Here is a 23,285-nt window from a genome sequence, read left to right as displayed (position 1 = left end):
GGGTGGGGGCCCTAAATACTAATAAGGTGGGGGACCTAAGGTCCTCCCGCATGGCACCCACCCCTGAGCGGCGGGTGGGGGCCCTAAACCTAATGTCCTCCCGCCTGGCCCCACCCCTTAGCGGCAGGTGAGGGCCCTAAATTGGAATAATGGGGGGACCTAATGTCCTCCCCCCTGGCCCCCACCCCTGAGCGGCAAGTGGGGGACCTAAATACTAATAAGGGGGGACCTAAGGTCCTCTCCCCTGGCCCCCACCCCTGAGCGGCAGGTGGGGGCCATAAATTGGAATAATGGGGGGACCTAATGTCCTCCCCTCTGGCCCCCACCCCTGAGCGGCGAGTGGGGGCCCTAAATACTAATAAGGGGGGGAACTTAATGTCCTCCCCCTGGCCCCCACCCCTGAGCGGCGGGTGGGGGCCCTAAAAAAATGTGTGTCCCCCCCGGTGACTAGGGGTCCCCAAACCCCTAGTCACGCCCTCTCCACATTTACCTGTCACAGCACTCTGATTGGTTGGTTTGAAATCCACCAATCAGAGTGCTCTGTGTCATTTTACACAGCATGGGAAAATTCCAAAGTTCTTTGGAATTTTCCCACGCTGTGTAATTTGACTCATAACTCTCTGATTGATGGATTAAGTAACCAATCAGAGAGTTATGAGTCAAATTACACAGCGTGGGAAAATTCCAAAGAACTTTCCCACGCTGTGTAAAATGACACAGATCACTCTGATTGGTGATTTCAAGCCAACCAATCAGAGTGCTGTGACAGGTAAATGTAGAGACTTACCTGTCTGTCTCTTCATTTACCTGTCAGAGCACTCTGATTGGATGGCTTAAACCCACCAATCAGAGTGCTCTGAGCCTAATTGCAGGTCGGGGCAAGACTTTATAAGCCTTGCCCCGCCCTGCAGAGCTCAGTCTGCGCGGATCCCTCGCTGGGTGAAGATGGATTAATTTTTTTTGCACTCGTTTTTCTTTTTTTATTGGGTTATTATGGATTTTTATTTGGCCTTTTTTGGGGCTGAAAAAAGATTTTAGAAGAAAGAAAACATTGAATGGTAAGTTTTATTTTTTTTTTACAGGTACTTAGTTAAAGGTCCCCCCTCATTATTGGGGGGGGGGCAATAGGACCCCCTTCAGGTTCAGGTTCAAGTTAGAAGCCCCCACTCGTGCAGCACGGGTGGGGGCTCGGGAGACTGTTTAATAGACATGCCCCTACTCACAGTATAGCGAGTAGGGGCATAATTTACTAATACTAAGTAATCTTTACTTAGTATTAGTAAATTTGGCTGAAAGACCAATTTAGGTCTTTCAGCCTTTTAGTAGATAGCTCCTGTTACGGACCTTCCACCGACCCATATTGGATTACAGTATGTTAAATTACTAAAGTCGGTTCTTTCGGTATTATTGTTACCTATACTCCATTTACACGAACAACTTGGATTATATTCGTGCATACGAACTCAGACCACCCGGCCCCTGGCGTGTGCCGCCACTTAACCCTTTTGACCTCGGAAACAACCGAACGGACGATCACCGGGAGGTTGCGGTTTGCGGTTAACCACAACTTTAATTAACTGCCTCAGGGTGGCCTCGTTCGTCGACTATTTTCACCGTATTCAAACTCCTGAACGAGGACCACCTACACCATGGCGTGTGTCGACAATTAGAACGTTGAGGCTGCGGTTAACCGCAGGCTAATTGGCCCCTTCAGGGCGGTCTACATTCGGTCTACATTCGGTTCACGAAGGGTTGGGACAACCAGCCAGAGAGCGGTATTCGGACAGCATGCTACCCGTGTTTCGCTCCAGGAGTTTTGAAACCGATATCCGCTTGCCTATTCACGAGTAGAAAATATGGCCGCCATCTCGTGTTCGGGACAAAGGGACACAAAAAGACTTATATACCAGAGACTGGCTATACCGTTCGTGAGGTCTGAGCGCTATTCGTCTATATGATGCGCTCAGACCCGAGCTATCTAATGAATGGTAGAATGTAAGGGGTATTTGGTAAACTGTTATTAATATATATTTTTATGCTGTTTTTACATGTTGGAAATACACGTGGGACTCTGGGCACTTGGAGATAATTGAATTGCCATAACCGTTAGAATCATTATCTCCGAGCGGGGCGGGGACTATTTCAAACGATGCAGTGTATTGTCATTGGTCAACTGTATGTATTGTCCCTGTATCCCATCAGGTCCAGAGGGGGCTGTCCCTGGACCTGGGATTTTGCATAAATAACGCTGTCCATGTGCCATTAAAGCCAGTTCGTTTTTGACCTTCAAATCGTAGCCTCGACTCGTTTTGTGGGAACCAGGGTATCTTAGCTAGACTAGAGCTAGTGGGATTGCTTCATATTCACAGGACTGCTGAACGGAACAGCGCTCCTCTCTCTCCACATTCGGGAACCAGGACATCCAAGCGGTCCAGCCTTCAGCTAGCCCGGAGGTAACCGTAACAGCTCCCTAATACCGTGGGAATTAGGGAGTTATCTACTTATTCATTCCTGTCATTACACTGACTGGCTAAGTAACTTACATCTTATATGAATGTATGTTAATTGATTGTTGTAAGTGTTGCAAATGCTTACAGCTGAATCCTGGCTATGTTTGTATACTTTTTATTTAAAATTGTGTACAGTGTAACATTCTTCATTCTTTCACTGGGTAAGTATATTAGTTCTTAGGCAATACTGTGCTTCGGCAACTTCGGCACTTCAGCACTTCGGAAATTCGGTAATTTGGGAATTTCGGGACTTCAACCATTCGGCAATTTGTCAATTCATCTGTTCGGACACTCGGAAGTACCCGAATGTCCGAATTGCCCGAAATTCATCCGAATTCACATTCGGACCGAAACGAATTGCACATGTCTAACGTGAACTGTGTATCCCAGTCAGAGAGAATGGAGTCATGGATACCATGTAGCCAGAAGATATTGTCATGAAAAAGGGGTGGTTTGTTTTGCTGTCAACATATCAACCACAACCATGAGGGTGTTATATCATTGAAAATTAGGTAATTCGACGATAAAGTCAACAGTGAGATGACTCCAGGGACGTGATGGTATTGTCAGGGGTTATCCTGACGGTTTTGTGGTTGTGGTTTTTGCTCTTGCACAGTTTGTAAAGGAGCTAATGTAGTCAACGACATCCTTTTTGAGGGATGGCCACCAGAAGTTGGATGTTATAAAGAGTTTTTTTTTCTTACCATCATGGCCAGACCTGGGTGCATGAAATTGATAAAGAATTTAAAGACAAAGAGTTTTGTTTGCATAACTTTTATCAAGAGATAATGGGTATTCGTATGGAGAAAGTGATAGGCAAGTGGAAGAAACAGAGGTTTTAATGTTTTTCAAGACGGGCACGATGATTCTCAAAAAGTGATGATTTTGCAGAATAGTCTCTGCCTTCCTTTTGGGGTTTAGGTTCATTGTCTGTAAACATTTTGAAAAGAGCATCTGATTCGATATGTGACATGAAAGATGAGCCGAGAGAAAAACAAGGAACAACAAGCCTGATGTGGGTTGAGATATGTGGCAATGTGGATATATTTCAAATTATTGTGGTCTGTAAAACTGTGATTTGATAATGAGAACCCTCCAGGAGATGTCTCCATTCTTCAAAAGCTCTTTTCAAGGCTGTGGCAAAAGTAACCTCGCCACTTGTACTTGGAGGGGCCTGCTTGCCAGCCTTCTGCCCACAGACTATTGGCCCTGCAGGGAACCTGTAAAAGACTACCGAACTTGATCAACGACTGTTAGCACTGATTTCCCTGGAACTGTTTTTGGCATGGTCGGTCAAAACTATGACTTCCAGGAAATTCCTGAACCACTGAACCGATCTAGGTGATTTTTGGATATGTTGTTCACCCAGTTCGGAGATATCAGTGGATTATATGTGTTATGGGGTTTTGTGTGTTTTTAAGGTACTTTTTGGGGTTTTCATAAAAAGTTTTTCTGTGCTTGGAGATAATTGGGTTAGATTACTACAGTTCCTGATTCAATTTTCTCCCAAGCACAGAGGAGGGATTCTATTGTTTGTGTATGGGTGTGTCTTACTGTCTGACTCTGGTTTTATTGGTTTGTTCACTTTGTGTCCCTGTGTCCAACAAGGTCCACTTGGGTGTCACCCTTGTTGGGAAACTTGCATAAAAGGCCAGTGTGCCTCCATTAAAATTCTGTTCCTACTTACCCTCAACATAGAGTCTCATCTCATTTGTAGGGGAAACGGCTGTATGTATCCTGGGGATTGCTATATCACTATACTCCCCAGGAATTATAATCACTAGCTCTTATAAGAGTAGTTCCTCCTACGCTCTCTGGGAGTAGGAGAGGTCTGCCCACTGGAAGCTGGTCTTGAGTCCAGGGTGGGTGAAGGATGGTGAGACCCCGGCGCAGCTCCATTGCTGGACGTGGGGTCTGCAGTGCTTATGGTGTCTGGTAGAGTGCTGGAATTCCTCGGTGAGCACTAGGAGCATCGATTGGCGGAGGCACTCGGTTGGAGTGCCAGGCGGTCCATCACAAAGGCTAACAATTCTTTTCAAATAAAAAAGAAAACTTATTAAATCTGAAAAATTCAGAGTAAGGAAAAAAAATGGTCAGTGTTGGTGGAACCAGTTCCACCGTGGGCCTGAACCCCTTTGAACTGCAACAAAGTAAAAAAAATTAGAAGAAATCTTAAAAGTGATTCCTCTCTGGTATTTAAACAGAATTAATCTTTGATAGAAAGATGTTATGCCCGTTGACACTTGGTAGGAAATAGATACAAATTTAACAGCAGGAAAATAAATAAAGTATTCAGTGGCTCACTGAATTATTATTGTCAATGAGACCTCAAGGATATAAAGTATTCCTAGTGTTAAATGGTAAATGGTAACCTTCTAGAGCTCAGCTCACAGTCCCAAATTCCTAATACTAAATGATGAATAAAGTCTATTGAGCCACTGGATACTTTATTTATTTCCTGCTGTTAAATTTGTATCCATTTCCTACCAAGTCTCCACAGCCATATTACCTTTCTAGCAAATATTTATTCTCTTTAAACACCATAGAGCAAGCATGTCAAACTCGCGGCCCACAAGGGCCATCTTTGCGGCCCGGCAAGCCACGAGTACATGCTGGTGTTATAGCAGAGTAGGCACCTGCTTTCCCCACATTGCAGGTGCCTACTCTAACACTTACCCGGCCTCCTCACTGCTCCCTCGCGCGCGCCTTTTGCAGTGAAGCCAGGCACCGGAATATGACGTCATATTCCGGCACCACTAAACCGCGCGAGGAGCAGGAAGGAGATCTCCAGACAGAAAATACCCACACTAGCTGCCAAAGGTAGGGACCAATAAATTAAATGATGTGAGTGCAAGAATGTGTAAATGTGTGTGTCAGTGTGTGTTTGAGTGAGAGTGTGTGTGTGTTTGTCAGTGTTGCATTGGTTGCGACTGGACAGTGGAGTACCTAGGGGTGCATGGAGGCACGTAATGCCAAGTGACATCGACGTTCTCCATATTCACAGGATTTCAAGAAGTAGCGGGAGGATCAGATTTTGCACAGGGTGGTAGAGGGGGGGGGCTGGAATTTAGTAGAGGGGGGTGCTGTGGTTTAGTAGAGGGGATGATTTTTTTTTATATACTGTACTTTTTAAAATAAACCTACATTTCTATGAAAATTTAAGGGTTGTTTTTTTTTTTTTTTTTTGGGGGGGGGGGGGGGGGGGGGGTTTGTGGCCCTCATAAACTTAAACCTTTTATATGTGGTCCATGCCAGACTTTGAGTTTGACATGCTTGCCATAGAGGAATCACTTTTAGGATTTCTTCTAATTTTTTAACTTTATAACAATTCTTTCTCCAGGACATTGTAATGGTAATGTAATGTAAGGGACAGCTTCTGTGACTAGAAGGCAAGAGGATGAAGAGCACCGGTTTTGTCATCTCATTGTGATAGTATGACTCCTGTGGAAAAATCGGAAGTGTCAACCTCCATGAAAAAGGGTTTTGTTGATTCTGGCAGTTGAAGGTTAGGTGCTTTACACAGATATTTAATTGTAGCAAACACTTTCTGTGTTAGAAGCATCCAGCATTACGTATCTTTTTTAGTAAGTTATGCAAGAGATTGGATTACTTAATTTTAATTTGCAATTAATTTTTGCACTTGTTTTTTTGGTTTGTGCTACGGGCCACTTAAAAAAAAGATTCTACCTTACGAGGATCCAGAGAGAAGGAGAAAACCTAGAAACTGCGCACAATCTGTTTCAAAGATGCATTTTTCAATCTTTTTCTAGAGTTTATGTTCACATAATCATCCAGTACCTCAGTCATCTGTAGACAGTTGGTTTAGAGATCGGGAGAGAAGGCTAATATTGTCTTAATAGATGACACAAGATACTGATCCAGGAGGTCTCTGAATGTATTATTGAGGGACTGTTGAAAAGATGCTGGAGCATTAGAAATGCTGTAAGGCATAACCAAATATTTGTAGTTCCCATTCTTAGGGGGAATCAGAAACGAGCGTTATAACAGTATGTACTTTGATAGCATCAGAATGGTAAGTGCAGGGCTTCAGGTCAAACATCAGTGCACAGGATGTACTGAAGGAATGATATTTAGACCTATACAATGTGAATCATTCTGGTAATAGGACCTGAGGTTCGCGGGTTATGGTGTGATCCTCAGGGAGAGGAACCAGATGTGCCATTACAGATAGTTGTGGTACCCCAGATTTGGGGACAACTATAATTACAACATTATAGTTCTTGTAGGGCTTGAGATAGAGTGGATACCTGTTGTGTCAGAACAGTAAGAAAAAAGTGGATGGAGCACAGAATGTAGCAGGTAGCTGGAGAAATACACCAATGGGGATGAACAGAGATGTAGTCAGAGTAATCAAAAATTTAGGACAGGCAGCACAGGTTAACAAACGAAAGGACAAGAAGGTGGTCAGATAACAGATACATTTGATTAAACTAGGATAAGCACACTGAAGTGAACACCACAGTAAGCGCAGTACAACTGAGCACTGAGGACTATGAGACAGGCTGTTACATATGTGTAAGAGGATACACCCTCTCCATGTCATTCATGTGCTCCTGATACCTCTCTCTGCTTGCACCACCCCCGAGAGTGTCCTCCCATCATGCGCACACATAGGAAGGCTGAATCTGTCAAAGACCCATTCCACCCACCACATCAAATTGGAGAAGCCCCTCTCTGCCAATTTGCGAGCCTCGAGGAGATTGCTGTACAACCATTTTAGTAGGGAAGTAGGTTCCCTACCAGTTCAAATTAGTTGTGCCGAAAACCCAGGAGGCATGCACCGGTTCTGCATCGGGAGGGAGAAGCGGAGTGGCAGATGGAGATAAGCCTTGGGAGGTGTTGGAACACACTCTCATATTTTTTACAGAATATCTTCTAATTGTGTGGAGAATCTATGCCACTTATAGATCTCCCTTGCCAAGACTGGGTTTCACATATGTGTTCCAATTTTCTGATCCTCTGTCAAATGAACAACAAAATGGGATTTTGAATGTTTTTTTCTTGACAATGCTGTACGTTTTCAAGCTGTGAACTACGCAATAACAATTTATATTATAAAATGAATGGGGAGACCATGCATTTCATACATCAAAAAAGGTGAACTGATTTGCAGGACACCTCTAATGGTAATAGCACAGTATGCCTTGGGAAATTACAATGAAGATTGAATGCCATTATTTTCTTTCTAAAAGAAAGAAAAACCAAGTGTGATTGAGGATACCACCCACATCCTCTAAGTTTGTCAGACCCACTTCAAAGACAGTCATGCTAGGAATTTGACAGCGATGGAAGCCATCATTATTATTATTATTATTATTATTACGGTTAATGGTGCATGGAATAAAATAAATATGCATTGATGTATTTGCACAAACATTCTAAGTCATTGGAAAATAGATTACAATTTACACTGGTACTGAGTCACAGAGAGCAGAAACATTTTGGTAAAACAGAGTAGAACTTCATCAGAGAAGAAAGTCTGAGAAAGAACAGTATTGAAATAGCTTTTGATAGTTCAGTACACTATTATCACTTGGTTCAAGTAGTAAACATTATCAATACTATAACCTTTGTTATAATCATTTAAATGGATTACATGTACACTCGTGCATGGTAAAAACATTTGGTTTCTCCAAATCGATTTGCCTGAAAATACATTTTGTTTGAGGTGATTCGGGATTCATCCATATGGAATTTCGGTGAAGATGAATTTCCTCTATATGATCGCTTTGGGGAAAAGGATTCAGACAAACCAAAAAGATGCAAAAAAAAATTGGACAATCAGTGTACTGCAAAATATAAATATTAACAAGGTTATTCACTAAATTGAGAATTCCAAGTAAATTCAAAAGAGAATTTAAAATTTCAGTCCATAGCAGATGAACTGGAAGCATAGCTGAGATTGATCAGTTGATGCTGTACTGTCCAATTGAAATATTTTCGCCTCAAATTTGAATTTCCCTTGGAATTCTTACTAGTAAGTAACCCTGTATGTAGCATTTTTGCACCATTTGGTTCACAGATCAAGTGATAAAAAATATCAAATAGCAGAAAAAAGAAGGAGAACAAGAAAATCTATATTCATAGTATAAATATATATATTTCAGACACTGATCGTGTACGTCCCCCTCATTTTGAAATATTAGATGATCCACTGATCACAGAAAATTCAGAAGAATCACAATTTGTTGAAACCGAATATACAAGTCTTGTTACAACTCCATTTTGGTTTACTCCATAGGCTATATTTCAAACATGTTCATTCACTGAGCAATGCCGATGTTTATTAAAGTGTATTTCCTATTATACTCTGCCAGCTGGTAGACTTTTTATTATATATTATTTTGAATCATGTTAAAGTAGAAAGCTTGATTAAAGCAGTGTAGTTTTTTTTAAATAGGCTCTTCAGTATGTTATTCCTTTTTTCCTGTCTTCCAGTCCATTCTTCCTTTCTCTTCTATGTTTCTTAAAAAATATAAGGCATAGTAGAGACTATGTTGCCTTAAGTATTTTTACTCTGCTTGACAAAATATGACAAAGGGTGGAGCTTAATCAACCTCCACTTCTTTTGTCAAGTAAATCTTCACAGCATAATTATCTATGCTCCAATCTCACGAGGCTCATCTGTGTTTCACTGCTTATGGCATGCATGAGATTGGAATTGCATAAACTAAGCATATTTACAAGGTAAAAAGTGGGGCGCATAGATTAAAGGGACACTCCAGGCACCCAGACCACTTCTGCTCATTGGAGTGGTCTGGGTGCCAACTCCCACTACTCCTAACCCTGCAAGTGTAATTATTGCAGTTTTTTATAAACTGCAATAATTACCTTGCAGGGTTAGTAAAAAAATAGGTCGCAAGAGAATACTGAGAACGGGCAGCAACTGAAATAGCCTGCCCTTCGGTCGGTCACCGCTCAGTTCTCAAGCTGTTTTTTGCTCATCTTGTGCCATTACAGAGAGAACTTCTCTGAAACATATCAGACTGGTCCCACCCATACGGGCAGTCCAGATCCGAAATGCCAGCAAGTTCCCTCTGCACGAGAGACACAGCAACCCCAGACGATCGTTTCAGCCTTGTAAGGCATCATCAGTGAGGCATAGCTGATATCTCCCTAGGCACCGTGAGCAAGGGGTCCACGTCTGGATTATCCCTTAAACTTGTGGAGAGTAAAAAATGGGTCGCAAGAGAATACTGAGAACGGGCAGCAACTGAAATAGCCTGCCCTTCGGTCGGTCACCGCTCAGTTCTCAAGCTGTTTTTTGCTCATCTTGTGCCATTACAGAGAGAACTTCTCTGAAACATATCAGACTGGTCCCACCCATACGGGCAGTCCAGATCCGAAATGCCAGCAAGTTCCCTCTGCACGAGAGACCGAAGGGCAGGCTATTTCAGCTGCTGTCCGTTCTCAGAATACTCTTGCGACCCGTTTTTTCTCTCCATAAGTTTAAAGGGTAATCCAGACGTGGACCCCTTGCTCACGGTGCCTAGAGAGATATCAGCTATGCCTCACTGATGATGCCTAACAAGGTTGAAACGATCGTCTGGGGTTGCTGTATCTCTCGTGCAGAGAGAACTTGCTGGCATTTCGGATCTGGACTGCCCGTATGGGTGGGACCAGTCTGATATGCTTCAGATATGTTCTCTCTGTAATGGCACAAGATGAGCTAAAACCAGCTTGAGTTCTGAGCGGGGACCCACCGAAGGGCAGGCTATTTCAGCTGCTGTCCGTTCTCAGAATACTCTTGCGACCCGTTTTTTCTCTCCATAAGTTTAAAGGGTAATCCAGACGTGGACCCCTTGCTCACGGTGCCTAGAGAGATATCAGCTATGCCTCACTGATGATGCCTAACAAGGTTGAAACGATCGTCTGGGGTTGCTGTATCTCTCGTGCAGAGAGAACTTGCTGGCATTTCGGATCTGGACTGCCCGTATGGGTGGGACCAGTCTGATATGCTTCAGATATGTTCTCTCTGTAATGGCACAAGATGAGCTAAAACCAGCTTGAGTTCTGAGCGGGGACCCACCGAAGGGCAGGCTATTTCAGCTGCTGTCCGTTCTCAGAATACTCTTGCGACCCGTTTTTTCTCTCCATAAGTTTAAAGGGTAATCCAGACGTGGACCCCTTGCTCACGGTGCCTAGAGAGATATCAGCTATGCCTCACTGATGATGCCTAACAAGGTTGAAACGATCGTCTGGGGTTGCTGTATCTCTCGTGCAGAGAGAACTTGCTGGCATTTCGGATCTGGACTGCCCGTATGGGTGGGACCAGTCTGATATGCTTCAGATATGTTCTCTCTGTAATGGCACAAGATGAGCTAAAACCAGCTTGAGTTCTGAGCGGGGACCCACCGAAGGGCAGGCTATTTCAGCTGCTGTCCGTTCTCAGAATACTCTTGCGACCTGTTTTTTCTCCCCTTGCAGGGTTAACTCCGCCTCTAGTGGCTGTCTACTAGACAGTCACTAGAGGTCACTTCCTGAATCATAGCAAAGATTTCCTTTGCTAGAGCGTCGCTGGACGTCCTCACGCTGTGTGAGGACCTCCAGCGTAGCTCATTTCCCCATAGGAAAGCATTGAAATTGGTGGACAGTATATATCCTTGCATGCGCATTAGGTCTCCCCGGCCGGTGGGCGGGATAAGTCTCGCCCACCGGCCGACGGAGACAGTAGGAGGAGCGGCGCGGAGGAGGAGACAGCGACGAGGGACATCGTCGCTGCCTCAGGTAAGTGACTGAAAGGGTTTTCACCCCTTCAATAACCGGGGATTGGTGGGTGGGAGGGAGGGGGAACCTCCAGTGCCAGGAAAACGGATTGTTTTCCTGGCACTGGAGATTCCCTTTAATAAAACACATTGGGGGCTAGGATGAGAAAAAGAGTCAGATGGTAGGACAATAAAAAAAACAAATGTGCCCATCACAAAGCTGAATTAAGAAATCACGAGTCGTTATGTCAGAAGCTTTGTTAAGCAAAAGAAATATACTACAGTGCCAAGATTAGCCATTGCTGGTAAATATCTTGCAAATGTTTCTCTTTAGCTAGAATTTCCACTTTAAAATTAAAATAAAGCTGTCTGTTTCTGTAACTGTTATTCAACTTAAGAGTAGGTGCATGAAGCACTGCATTCGCAAAGACAGAAATCCACAGTTTAGAAGTACACAGGTAAGAACGTCCTTTAACCTGCAATTATCAGAGCACCTTTATTGCTTTTATATAAATGTGCAATAACAAGAGAGCTTGCTTAGGCCAGTTAGTGTTCTCTAACAGATTTTGTTCCAACTATCTCCAGGGATATCACTGACCATGAGGCATATGCCTTGTATTTTACCTTTGTCTTCCCTGTAATCATTTCGGCTACAGGCGCTCTTGTTGAAGAAAACAGAATAAGGAAGAAGAAACATATCTTACTGTGTTTGTAAAGACTTCATATGGCCTCTTCCACGAATGTATCTTTAATTGGGATGGTAGTTCAATCTTTCCTTCAGGATCCTCAAAAAAATGCTGTAGGGTGGATACAGTATTATTGATAGGGCATATTTTGTTAAAAAGTGATCATTTGCTAAACAATACATCACCAAGCATTTATTAAAATAGTTCACAATGTAAAACTGGCATTAAAACAAAATATTCAAATACGTATAATCATAACAAAGAAGAATAAAGATATATAGAGAGGTGGAGATAAAGGAGAAGAAAAGGTAGAGGAAAATGACCAAGGAGTGAAAAGTTACTTGAGAGGCTCAGGAAATGCCCAATCTCTAAGACTTGTGGTGGTTAAGGATTAATGTTATTGTTACTTTATATGGGTCACATATGTACAGTTAATTTATATGCTAGTGCCAGAAATACAGCTTTTTATTTATGACACTTATAGTATCCCTTTAAGTCCATCTCCAATAAGATACTTCACTTAATGAAGTATACAATTTCCATGATTGCAGGATTGCTGTTATAATTCTATGCGGCTTGATGAATACGTACAACTTTTGTGCGTATACCTTTAATATAACTTTGTCTATATGCCTGTGTAATGATTGTTGTTGTGACAATCTAGTCGTTGATCTAATATTAAATATTACATTGTATGAACCTTTAAAAAAATAATTAAAAAAATTGTTTTTAATAATTTGCATGTGAAGGCGTCTGCTTCAAAGCTTATTTAATTTGCACCTATCTTTTTTGTAAATCAATTGGCAAAGTGATAATTTGTCTTACTCAACAAACCTGATATTCTATTATTCATTCTGTCTATTTAAGCTATCACTTCCATTTTTCATGCAACAATAAGTAAATCAAAAATAACAATTGCTAGCTACAATTACATAGATTTTTGCCGTGTATGCAGATAAATTGTACTCTTTATAATAAACATAAGATTATATTTTCTTTCTTTCTTTTTTGTTAATCATTAAAAAGTCCTGTAGATTTACGTGGCATATTTGTAGAAGAACAGACACTATCACATTATATAATCCCTGCAAGCTAATCATTACGATGGGCACCTGGTATCTATGGTTAGATTGCCCTAGTGTAGAGTGCCACAAATAACAAATGCTTGGCATATATTGTTACCATTACCCAATTCACAGAGATTACTATCAGACAATTGTATTTATTTCACTGTAAATATATTGCTATGAGCATGTGGGATCTTTTCTCAATCCAACTTACTAGTGCTGGGCTCTTTCCAGGTTTATCTTTCTCTTTTCCAGCTTTTCCCATTTCCCACTTCTCAGAATTTATATCTGCCTCATTCCATTCAGGCCAAAGTGGGAGCTTTCCTTTCTTTATTTCCACAGACAGCACGCTCGCAACCATTGAAGCCACACTAAAAAATAAGAAGAATATTTTACTACTATACAGAGCGAGAAGTAATAAGAAGAAGACTAGCAAGAATGTGTGCGGTGCGATTCTCAAAGTCTTTTCACATAGACCCAAAACACAGCACGCAAATAAATTGATTCACAACATCAACAGTAATTCCAACACCAACAGTAATTCCAAAAGAGTAATTCTTTCAAAAAGACATTCTTTATTCCACCATCAAGAGGACCTGACAATGTTAGATGTCTTTGTCAAGCCCTTTAACTATAGAGACCATCACATTTCCAGAACAGTGACACTAAAATGCCAGTGGCGATATAAGTAAATTTTTATGTGTTTACGGACATTGAGATCTTGCATAACTATTGTTAAAAGGATATATACTGTCCACCAATTTGACATGTAATTGTAACTTGCACTGATGCAAGCTTGAAGACCATAGGCTTTAAAGGTTGAAGTAGAGTTTTTCAACCAATGTGCTTCTTGAAGTAATATGAGTTTGTCAGGTCTGTAGATAGGCAAGGATTGTTGTCCTCTTGATTGGAGCATTTGCTCCATTCCTGTTAAGGGCTCCAATATAAAAGTTAAGGGCCCAGTTAGTGAAGAAATATTATCCAGCTCATTGTTTCAGAAAGAGTAAGTGATGGTATGAAATAGTTGCATAGGTCCTCCACCCGTCCCAGTTCAAGATGGAAAAGTACTTGGAAAAGTACTTTGGTAGCAAACAGAAGGATTGGCAAAATAAAAACTATGACTGCAAAGTCCCAGCAAAGTCCCAGCTATATACAAAACTGGCAAACACCAACAATGAAGTGACAAAATAATATCAAGTGACACATTTTTCGTTGGAACCCTAGGTGATGGAGGTGCTTCAGCAACATTATTCTAATCAGGAAGGATGGGGTTGACGCAAAGGATCTTCATGCTATTCGAAAGTGAAGAGTGGCTGGGCAGGCAAGAATAAAATGAATGCCTTTGCTACTTAGGGAGATACAAAGAGGCACAAACTCTGTAGCTTCTCTTGTGGGGGAGGCTAGCAACATAACTGGATAAGAATGGGGGTGGATAAAAATAAATTGTCTTCAAGGTCAGAACCTTGTGGAGTGGAGGTAGGAGTGAGTAGAACTGTTAGGTCCTTTGCTTGATGTTTTTGCAGGCTTTTTGTGATCTAGAATTTGGATGTTTTGCGAAAAGCTTGAACACAAATTTGTCAGTGGTATACAAACAGGCAGGGGACACTCAGAGAGTTAGTCTGAAGTAGTGAGAGAAGAAGACAACTATATGTAAGTAGATAAACAAGGAAAAACAACAGAAAGGTTAACAAATTTAAATGTGTATTTAGTTTAGAAAAACAGCATTCCAAATATATTCCAATAAACCATTCTCCGGAAATCTATTCATAAACAGAATTATACATAGGACACAAGGTCACCCATTTAGGCTGGAAGAAAGAAGAATTAACAACAAGTATGTGGAATTCTCTGATGCAAGAAAATCCACCTGTGTAGATGGGTCCAGAAATTAGGATCCGTCACACTGGTGGAGGTACACCTAGTTGGACACTCCAGAAGTGTCCTGGGGCATAACCCCTATCCAAAAAGAAGAAGGCAAAATACTCAAATAGTTGGGAAAAATCCGAACTTACAGTATGAACTGGTGTATAGGGTAGATAAATAAACGTTCTTGAATCAATTCAGTAAATAGTTAGATAGCATAGGTATGAAATAGAATAGTCTATATGGTGCAATCCAGCCTAAATGGCTCACCTCTAAAGTATCCTAGTAATAAACAGCTACCTTCTAAAACTCTTGAGTAGCGACAGACTAGAGACTTTAATTAAAGGTACATAGGGTCAAGTCTAGTAGCTCTGAGAGCATACTGCAGGTATATATAGCCGAAATGAGTAACTAGGAGACTGGTCACTGGACAAAGCTTGAATAGTTGTTAAAGTGCCGTGTGACTAGTAGTATCGCTTATACAGCTATAAGCCTATGAATTCACATCCTAGAGCAAAATAATCAACCATTCAGGTGACATAACAGGCTTTCTGGAACATATGACTGCTGCTAGCTTGTATAGTATAGCTACTAGCACCTGTAAGGGATTGGTGATGTCCCTCTCAATTGCAGTGCAGCTAACTGTAACACAAAATCAAAATAATAGTGCAGAAAGCAGTACTATTATATCCCAATCTGAACAGTGTCAGAATAAACCCTTGCAAAGAGGTATGTAGTGACCAGTTGAGAGGCGAATAGAGAGTAAGAAATTAAAGTGAATCTATGTGCAGAACCATACTTAGGATGTTGGTTACCTGCACGTAGTGATAGATAGCCCTAGTGAAAAGAAATAGAAAGGAAGAAGAGCCCGACGCGCGTTTCGGTGCTTACTGTGGTGCACCTTCGTCAGGGGATGATGATTTCAAGTCTCCTTTTATACGCATTCATGTAACTCATTGTTAGGGTTGGTCCTATCAGGAGCCAGTAATGTAAGCGTTTTGGGCGCCAAAAATCAGAGTATTCATTATGCTAATAAGTTGAGCAGCATCCACCAATCGCGCTATTTAGGCTCTGACGTCATTATTAGCTCATAATAACCCTTAGAGTGCCGTAATGTATAGTACTCTGTCAAGTATAGTTGATATTGAAGTGTTTAATGTAAATGTTGCAATGAAATATGCTTTTTGTCAGGGTACCTGAGGTCTCTACCTCTAAGGGAGGTAGAGACTTGATGGTTTATCCGTCCAGGCGAGCTGTTTCCTCCGTTCCTCGCGGTTCATCCAGCCACTTAAACACCGGCCGCGAGGAATCCACGTCCTTTTCTAGCAGGACGCTCAATACGTGACGTCATGACGCTATCACGAGCGACCTGTCACTCAAGTGTCCGATAGCCAATCGGCACTTGTCAGAGGCGTGCTTACCATCCGGAGCCAGGGTATTTAAGCTTACTTCTCTCTTCAGCTCATTGCCCTGTCGTGGTTCTAGCTTGTCTAGTCACTCAGTGCTCTGGTATTCTAGTTTGCTCTATTTGGTTTTGACTCGGCTTGTTGTACTTCCCTGCTTCTCTGTTCTCCCTTGACCCGGCTTGTCTCTCGCTTATCTGTCTTCCCGTTCCCTCGACCTCGGCTTGTCTCTGACTATTCTCTTTACTCTCGGTACGTTAGTCCGGCCATTCTAAGGCCCGGTATACGTACCTTTCCACTCTTTGTACTCTGCGTGTTGGATCCCTGTCCCGATCCTGACATTACGACAGGGCCAATGGATCCTGCAGGTACAAACAGTCAGCTTGGTTCTTCTGATCCCAGGTTTGACGCCATGGAGCATAGGATGGATCAGATGGCTCTAGCACTACAGGCACTTTTGTCTCGTGCTAGTAACCCACCTGAGGAGACACGTACTCCTTCTATTTCTCCTGCAGTCTCAGGTCTAGAGGTAGCCACTGTAGGTGCTTCTTCCCGTATTACCCCACCAGTACGTTATGGCGGGTCACCGGAGAAGTGCCGTGGTTTTCTGAACCAGATTAGCATCCATTTCGAATTACAACCCCGATCTTATCCTACAGATAGAGCGAAGGTTGGATTTGTTATTACTTTACTCATTGAGAAAGCTCTGAGATGGGCCAATCCTTTATGGGAGAATGATAATCCACTAGTCTATAATTATAATGCCTTTGTAGCTGCGTTTAGAAGAACTTTTGACCCTCCTGGTAGAAAGGTCAATGCAGCTAGATTACTGTTGCGCCTTAGACAGGACAATCGAACACTTGTGGACTATGCACTAGAGTTCAGGTCCTTGGCGGCAGAAGTTAAGTGGAACGAACAGGCTTATATAGATGTGTTTCTGAATGGGTTATCAGATGTAATTCTTGACGAGGTCGCTACTAGAGAACTCCCTGAGAATTTGGAGGATTTAATTTCTTTTATATCTCGTATTGATGAACGCATAAGAGAGAGGCAGAACACTCGAGATAGGACCCGCAGACCCTCCTTTAAACTAGCACCTACCTTTCAAAATTCTGAGTTCGAGGACTTACGTATTTCTGAACCTATGCAGATAGGCAGTACTCATCTCACAGAGAGAGAGAGACAGTACAGAAGAAGGGAGGGTTTATGTATGTATTGTGGAGTCAGAGGACATTTACGCCTAAATTGTCCTAATCGTTCGGGAAACGCTCGCACCTAAGTTTCTCTAGAGGACAGGCCTTGGGTGTTTCTACTTTGTCCTCTATTCACAACTACAAAGAGTTCAGGCTTCTGTTACCCGTTTCTTTGAGGTGGGAGAAGGGAGTAGTAAAGACTATGGCACTAATCGATTCTGGAGCTGCTGAGAGCTTTATAGATCAGGGTTTTGTTGCCAAGCATGCTATCCCATCCCAGTTAAAAGAGACACCACTGGCTGTTGAGGCCATCGATGGTAGACCGTTACTTGAGCCTGTTATTTTCCATGAGACCATACCGATTAACTTAACTGTTGGCATCCTACATAAAGAGGATATATCCTTAATGCTCATTTCTTCTCCGTCTATTCCCATAGTCCTGGGGTACTCCTGGTTGAGGAGACACAACCCTATTATTAATTGGGAGTCAGGGGAGATAGTTTCGTGGGGAAAGAATTGTCAAGAAAAATGCTTGCGGAAGGTCTTACCTCTCGGATTAACTAACACATCGACTACCTCTGACAATCCTACAGAGACACAAATTCCGCCTCAGTATCTAGATTTAAAGGCAGTATTTGACAAAAAGAAAGCCGATACCTTACCTCCTCACAGGTCCTTTGATTGCAAAATTAACCTACTCCCTGGTACCATGCCTCCCAGAGGTCATGTATACCCATTATCTACAAAAGAGAACTCAGTTCTAGAGGAGTATATTCACGAGAATTTAGACAAGGGATTCATCAGGAGGTCCTCCTCCCCTGCCGGGGCTGGATTTTTTTTTGTTAAAAAGAAAGATGGTTCTTTGAGACCTTGTATTGATTATCGAGGCTTGAATAAGATAACCATTAAAAATGCCTACCCGATTCCCTTGATCACCGAACTCTTCGATCGTTTGAAGGGCTCTACAATTTTCACCAAGTTAGACCTCAGAGGGGCATATAACTTGGTGAGAATCCAGCAGGGACATGAGTGGATGACGGCATTCAATACTCGATATGGTCACTATGAATATACTGTTATGCCTTTTGGGTTATGCAATGCGCCAGCTGTATTCCAGGATCTGATAAATGAGGTTCTTAGGGAATTTCAGCAAGAGTGCGTCATTGTATACCTAGATGATATACTCATTCATTCTAGTGAGATTGAGACTCATCACAAGCAAGTCAGGAGGGTTTTGCACAAGCTTCTCCAGCATGGCTTGTACTGCAAGTTGGAGAAATGTAGCTTTGATCAAACCCAGGTAACCTTTCTCGGCTATGTGATCTCTGGGGAGGGATTTAAGATGGATCCGGATAAACTCCACTCCATTCTAGAGTGGCCTTTACCCAAAGGTCTTAAAGCCGTACAGAGATTTATTGGTTTTTCTAATTATTATAGGCGCTTTATTAAGGGCTATTCTTCCATTATCGCACCTATCACTAATATGACCAAACAGGGGGCTGATACTAAGAATTGGACTACTGAAGCTCTCCTTGCGTTCAAAACTCTCAAGGAGCTTTTCGCTTCCGCTCCAATTTTAGTTCACCCCGACACTTCTCTGCCTTTTCTACTTGAGGTAGACGCATCAGAGACTGGTTTAGGTGCTGTCCTATCTCAAAGGTTGGGGGTTGATAAACCATTACATCCATGTGGATTTTTCTCTAAAAAATTGACCGGTACTGAAAGCAGATATGACATTGGTGACAGAGAATTACTAGCGGTTATCAAGGCTTTGAAAGAGTGGAGACATTTATTGGAAGGTACATTACATCCTGTTACCATTCTAACTGACCACAAAAATTTGTCTTATATCGGAGAGGCTAAGCGGTTGTCCTCCAGGCAGGCTCGTTGGTCGTTGTTTCTTACCCATTTCAATTACGTTCTGACTTACAGACCTGGGTCAAAGAATTCTAAAGCCGATGCGCTATCTCGCCAATATGAGCCCTCTGCTTCAGTTGAACCACTTATGTCCTCCATTGTACCCAAATGCAATATTATTGCTAATACCAGTCTCAAAATTCATTCTCCGCTACTTGACCAGATCTTGAAGTCACAACATCTAGCTCCCGAAAACACTCCTGAGGGAAGAAACTTTGTTCCTCCTGAACTTCAACTGGAGCTCTTACAATGTTTTCACGAAAGTAAAATAGCTGGTCATCCTGGTATTCGCAAGACATACTCTTTGATATCCAAGGATTTCTGGTGGTCTTCACTTCGAAAAGATATTGAGGAGTTCGTCGCAGCTTGTGAAACTTGTGCCAAGACTAAACTACCTCATGCATCTCCATGTGGCCTCTTACACCCCTTGGACATTCCTGAGAAACCTTGGTCCTGTTTGTCCATAGACTTTATCGTTGATTTGCCTGCTTCCAAGAGACAGACTGTTATTCTCACGGTGGTGGATAGATTTACTAAGATGGCCCATTTCGTGCCATTACCTAAACTTCCGACTTCTCCTGAATTGGCGGAGATTTTTGCTAGAGAGGTTTTTCGCCTACATGGGATTCCTTCGGAGATTGTTTCTGATAGAGGCACTCAATTTGTCTCACGTTTCTGGAGATCCTTTTGTTCTCAAATGGGCATCAAATTGAACTTCTCCTCGGCCTATCACCCTCAGTCTAACGGAGCTGCTGAACGTACCAATCAAAAGATCGAACAGTATCTGCGTTGCTTTGTTTCCGAACACCAGGACGATTGGGTCGGTCTGATTCCTTGGGCGGAGTTCGCACACAATAACCTTGTTTGCGATTCAACTCGCTCTAGCCCTTTCTTCATGAACTATGGCTTTCATCCTTCGATTTTTCCTTCGGTTTCCTCTTCTCAGGGGATACCGTCGGTTGATGATCATGTCGCCAACCTGAAGAAATTATGGGATCAGACTCGGCAAATTCTGTTACATAGTTCCTCGTTGTTCAAGAAACACGCTGACAAGCATAGAAGAGCAGCTCCTGTTTTTGTTCCTGGGGATAGGGTATGGTTAAGTACTAAGAATATTCGACTAAAAGTCCCATCTATGAAATTTGCTCCTCGCTACATAGGTCCTTACAGGGTTCTCACTCGTATCAATCCGGTTGCGTATCGCCTTGCTCTGCCACCTGCCTTACGCATTCCTAACTCTTTTCATGTCTCCTTGTTGAAACCTCTTATTTGCAACAAATTCTCCTCTAAGGTCTCCTCGCCTCGTCCTGTTCAGGTGGAGGGTCGGGAGGAGTACGAGGTCAGCTCCATCGTTGATTCCAGAATTTCAAGGGGAAAATTGCAATATCTGGTCAACTGGAGGGGATATGGTCCTGAGGAGAGGAGTTGGGTACCTCAGGAGGACGTTCATGCTTCTCGCCTTCGCAGAGCATTTCACCTTCGCTTCCCATCTCGCCCCGGTTCCTTCCGCCCGGTGGGCGTATCTGAGAGGGGGGGTACTGTCAGGGTACCTGAGGTCTCTACCTCTAAGGGAGGTAGAGACTTGATGGTTTATCCGTCCAGGCGAGCTGTTTCCTCCGTTCCTCGCGGTTCATCCAGCCACTTAAACACCGGCCGCGAGGAATCCACGTCCTTTTCTAGCAGGACGCTCAATACGTGACGTCATGACGCTATCACGAGCGACCTGTCACTCAAGTGTCCGATAGCCAATCGGCACTTGTCAGAGGCGTGCTTACCATCCGGAGCCAGGGTATTTAAGCTTACTTCTCTCTTCAGCTCATTGCCCTGTCGTGGTTCTAGCTTGTCTAGTCACTCAGTGCTCTGGTATTCTAGTTTGCTCTATTTGGTTTTGACTCGGCTTGTTGTACTTCCCTGCTTCTCTGTTCTCCCTTGACCCGGCTTGTCTCTCGCTTATCTGTCTTCCCGTTCCCTCGACCTCGGCTTGTCTCTGACTATTCTCTTTACTCTCGGTACGTTAGTCCGGCCATTCTAAGGCCCGGTATACGTACCTTTCCACTCTTTGTACTCTGCGTGTTGGATCCCTGTCCCGATCCTGACACTTTTACAGGATACACATAATTGTATCATTTCAATCAACTTGTAAAATACATCCGACGAGTAAATGTTGTACTGGGCACTATAAATTGTTCTAATGAAATGGGTGACTAATTGAATGTTAGACTAGGGAAGAATGCAAATTAGTTAAGAGGATTAAATACCTCTTCGGGTAAATTGACCCTTGAAGTGCCATGCTCATACTTAGCATTGTTCAGTGCCCGTCCTGTATAAGACGAAATTATCACTTTATCTCTTATGGTAATATGATTGTGTCTTGATATCCATAGTTCTTATATGGGTATCACATATTTTATTTAGATCACTTAGGTACAGTGAATATTCAAATTTATACTAACCCTTTCAGTGCCCACATGCCTTCTATCATAAGTAAACACTTGCTTGATCCACACTAGCAATGAACTTGTGTAAAGATAGTGCAAATGAAGACTTAAAGCTATAATAATGTCCGGAAGATCATGACTCATCTAAGTAACTAGTAAAAAGGACACATTACTTAGGGCTAGTATGAGGCACTTAGGTGAGGATACCGATATGCTCGCGTTGAGTTCTTATGACTCACTCATACATCATGTATTTAGTCACGATAGCATTATTGGAGTATACATTAGTCTTAATGCTCACCTAGTGTTATATAGTGAAATACTACTATGGATGAATATTAAAGTGATTTAGAAATTATTTGCACCAGGGAGTTAAATAGCTACTGTAGTGATAATTAGGTCTTACTGGATTAGCACTCATTTAAGTCTAAACTTGGCCTGAAAATCATCTAGTGTGTTAATATAGTTGTCAAGATGGCGCCAGAAATCTAAATTGACAATACTTGGACAGTAGGAACAACCTTAGTAACTGCTATATGTGTTTCCCAAAGAAAGATCTATGCTAAAAACTATTATAATAGACATTCAAGGATTCGTAAGATGGAGTGTAAATGGAACAGACAGTGGAATATTCCTTCCAACTGAATGCAAAAATATTTACACTAGTAAATCTCAGATAAAGGATGTATATGAAAAGCCTTCATTGAGTCCTGAGGGGGAAAGTGTCTTTAATGTATAAATCCAATAACTCTCCCTTTGTAGTAGTTTGGTATCGATGTCTCCCTTCCTTGGTCCCAGATTTTTTCGATCCCGCTGAAACGTAGACCCTGTGCTGAGCCTTCATGTTTCAATTTAAGATGTCGTGAAATTACTGTGTCAGTCTGTCTTGAAGGATTCACTGAGTTGACATGTTCAAGGATTCGATTTTTGAAGGGTCTAAAGGTCTTACCTACAAATTTTAGGTCGCAGCTGCAGGTAAGAAGATAGATTAGTCCTGCGGTTTGGCAGTTGAAAAAGGTTTTTACAGTATGTGTGTTGGTATTGGTTGAATTCGAAAAGGTTTTAGATTTTCTTTGAATATATTTACATGCCTTACAGCGGCCGCATTGAAAGGTACCAGTTGCTGGAGTTTTGAGCCATGTACTCTCGCCTGTTGGTAGTGAGAGGTGGCTCGGTACCAGCAGGTCTTTAAGATTTCGGCCTCTTCTAGCTGTAAGTGACACATATGGCGTCAGGACTTCTTTGAGGTGTTGGTCTTGATAGATAAGGGGCCAGTACCTGTCTAATATATGTTTTACTGGATCCCATCCTGAATCGAAGGTGCCGATCTAATAATACTTTGAGTTGTATCTTTTGCAGATTTATCCTCAAGAAGTGGAATTCTCTGCCTGAAGAGGTGGTTTTATCAGCGTTTGTACAGATGTTTAAACAGCAAATGAATGGTAAGCTCTTAATAATCAGGGCTATGATTTTTAATATGTG

At 42.3% G+C, this 23,285-nt stretch overlaps 1 protein-coding gene across 1 annotated transcript in view; it reads right to left on the bottom strand.

The window, feature by feature from the left end:
- Positions 1-23,285, bottom strand: part of ADGB (androglobin) — a 313,568-nt gene that overhangs the window by 277,870 nt on the left and 12,413 nt on the right. The window contains exons 2-3 of the mRNA XM_063443590.1: positions 13,204-13,360; positions 11,941-12,033 (exon numbers count right to left, since the gene is read on the bottom strand). Coding sequence (XP_063299660.1) covers positions 11,941-12,033; positions 13,204-13,360 — 250 coding nt within the window. The remainder of the gene's footprint in view (positions 1-11,940; positions 12,034-13,203; positions 13,361-23,285) is intronic.

The sequence above is a fragment of the Pelobates fuscus genome, chromosome 2 (assembly GCF_036172605.1).
Source record: "Pelobates fuscus isolate aPelFus1 chromosome 2, aPelFus1.pri, whole genome shotgun sequence".
Classification (NCBI taxonomy): Eukaryota; Metazoa; Chordata; class Amphibia; order Anura; family Pelobatidae; genus Pelobates; species Pelobates fuscus.
This window is presented reverse-complemented; position numbering and strand designations above follow the sequence as displayed.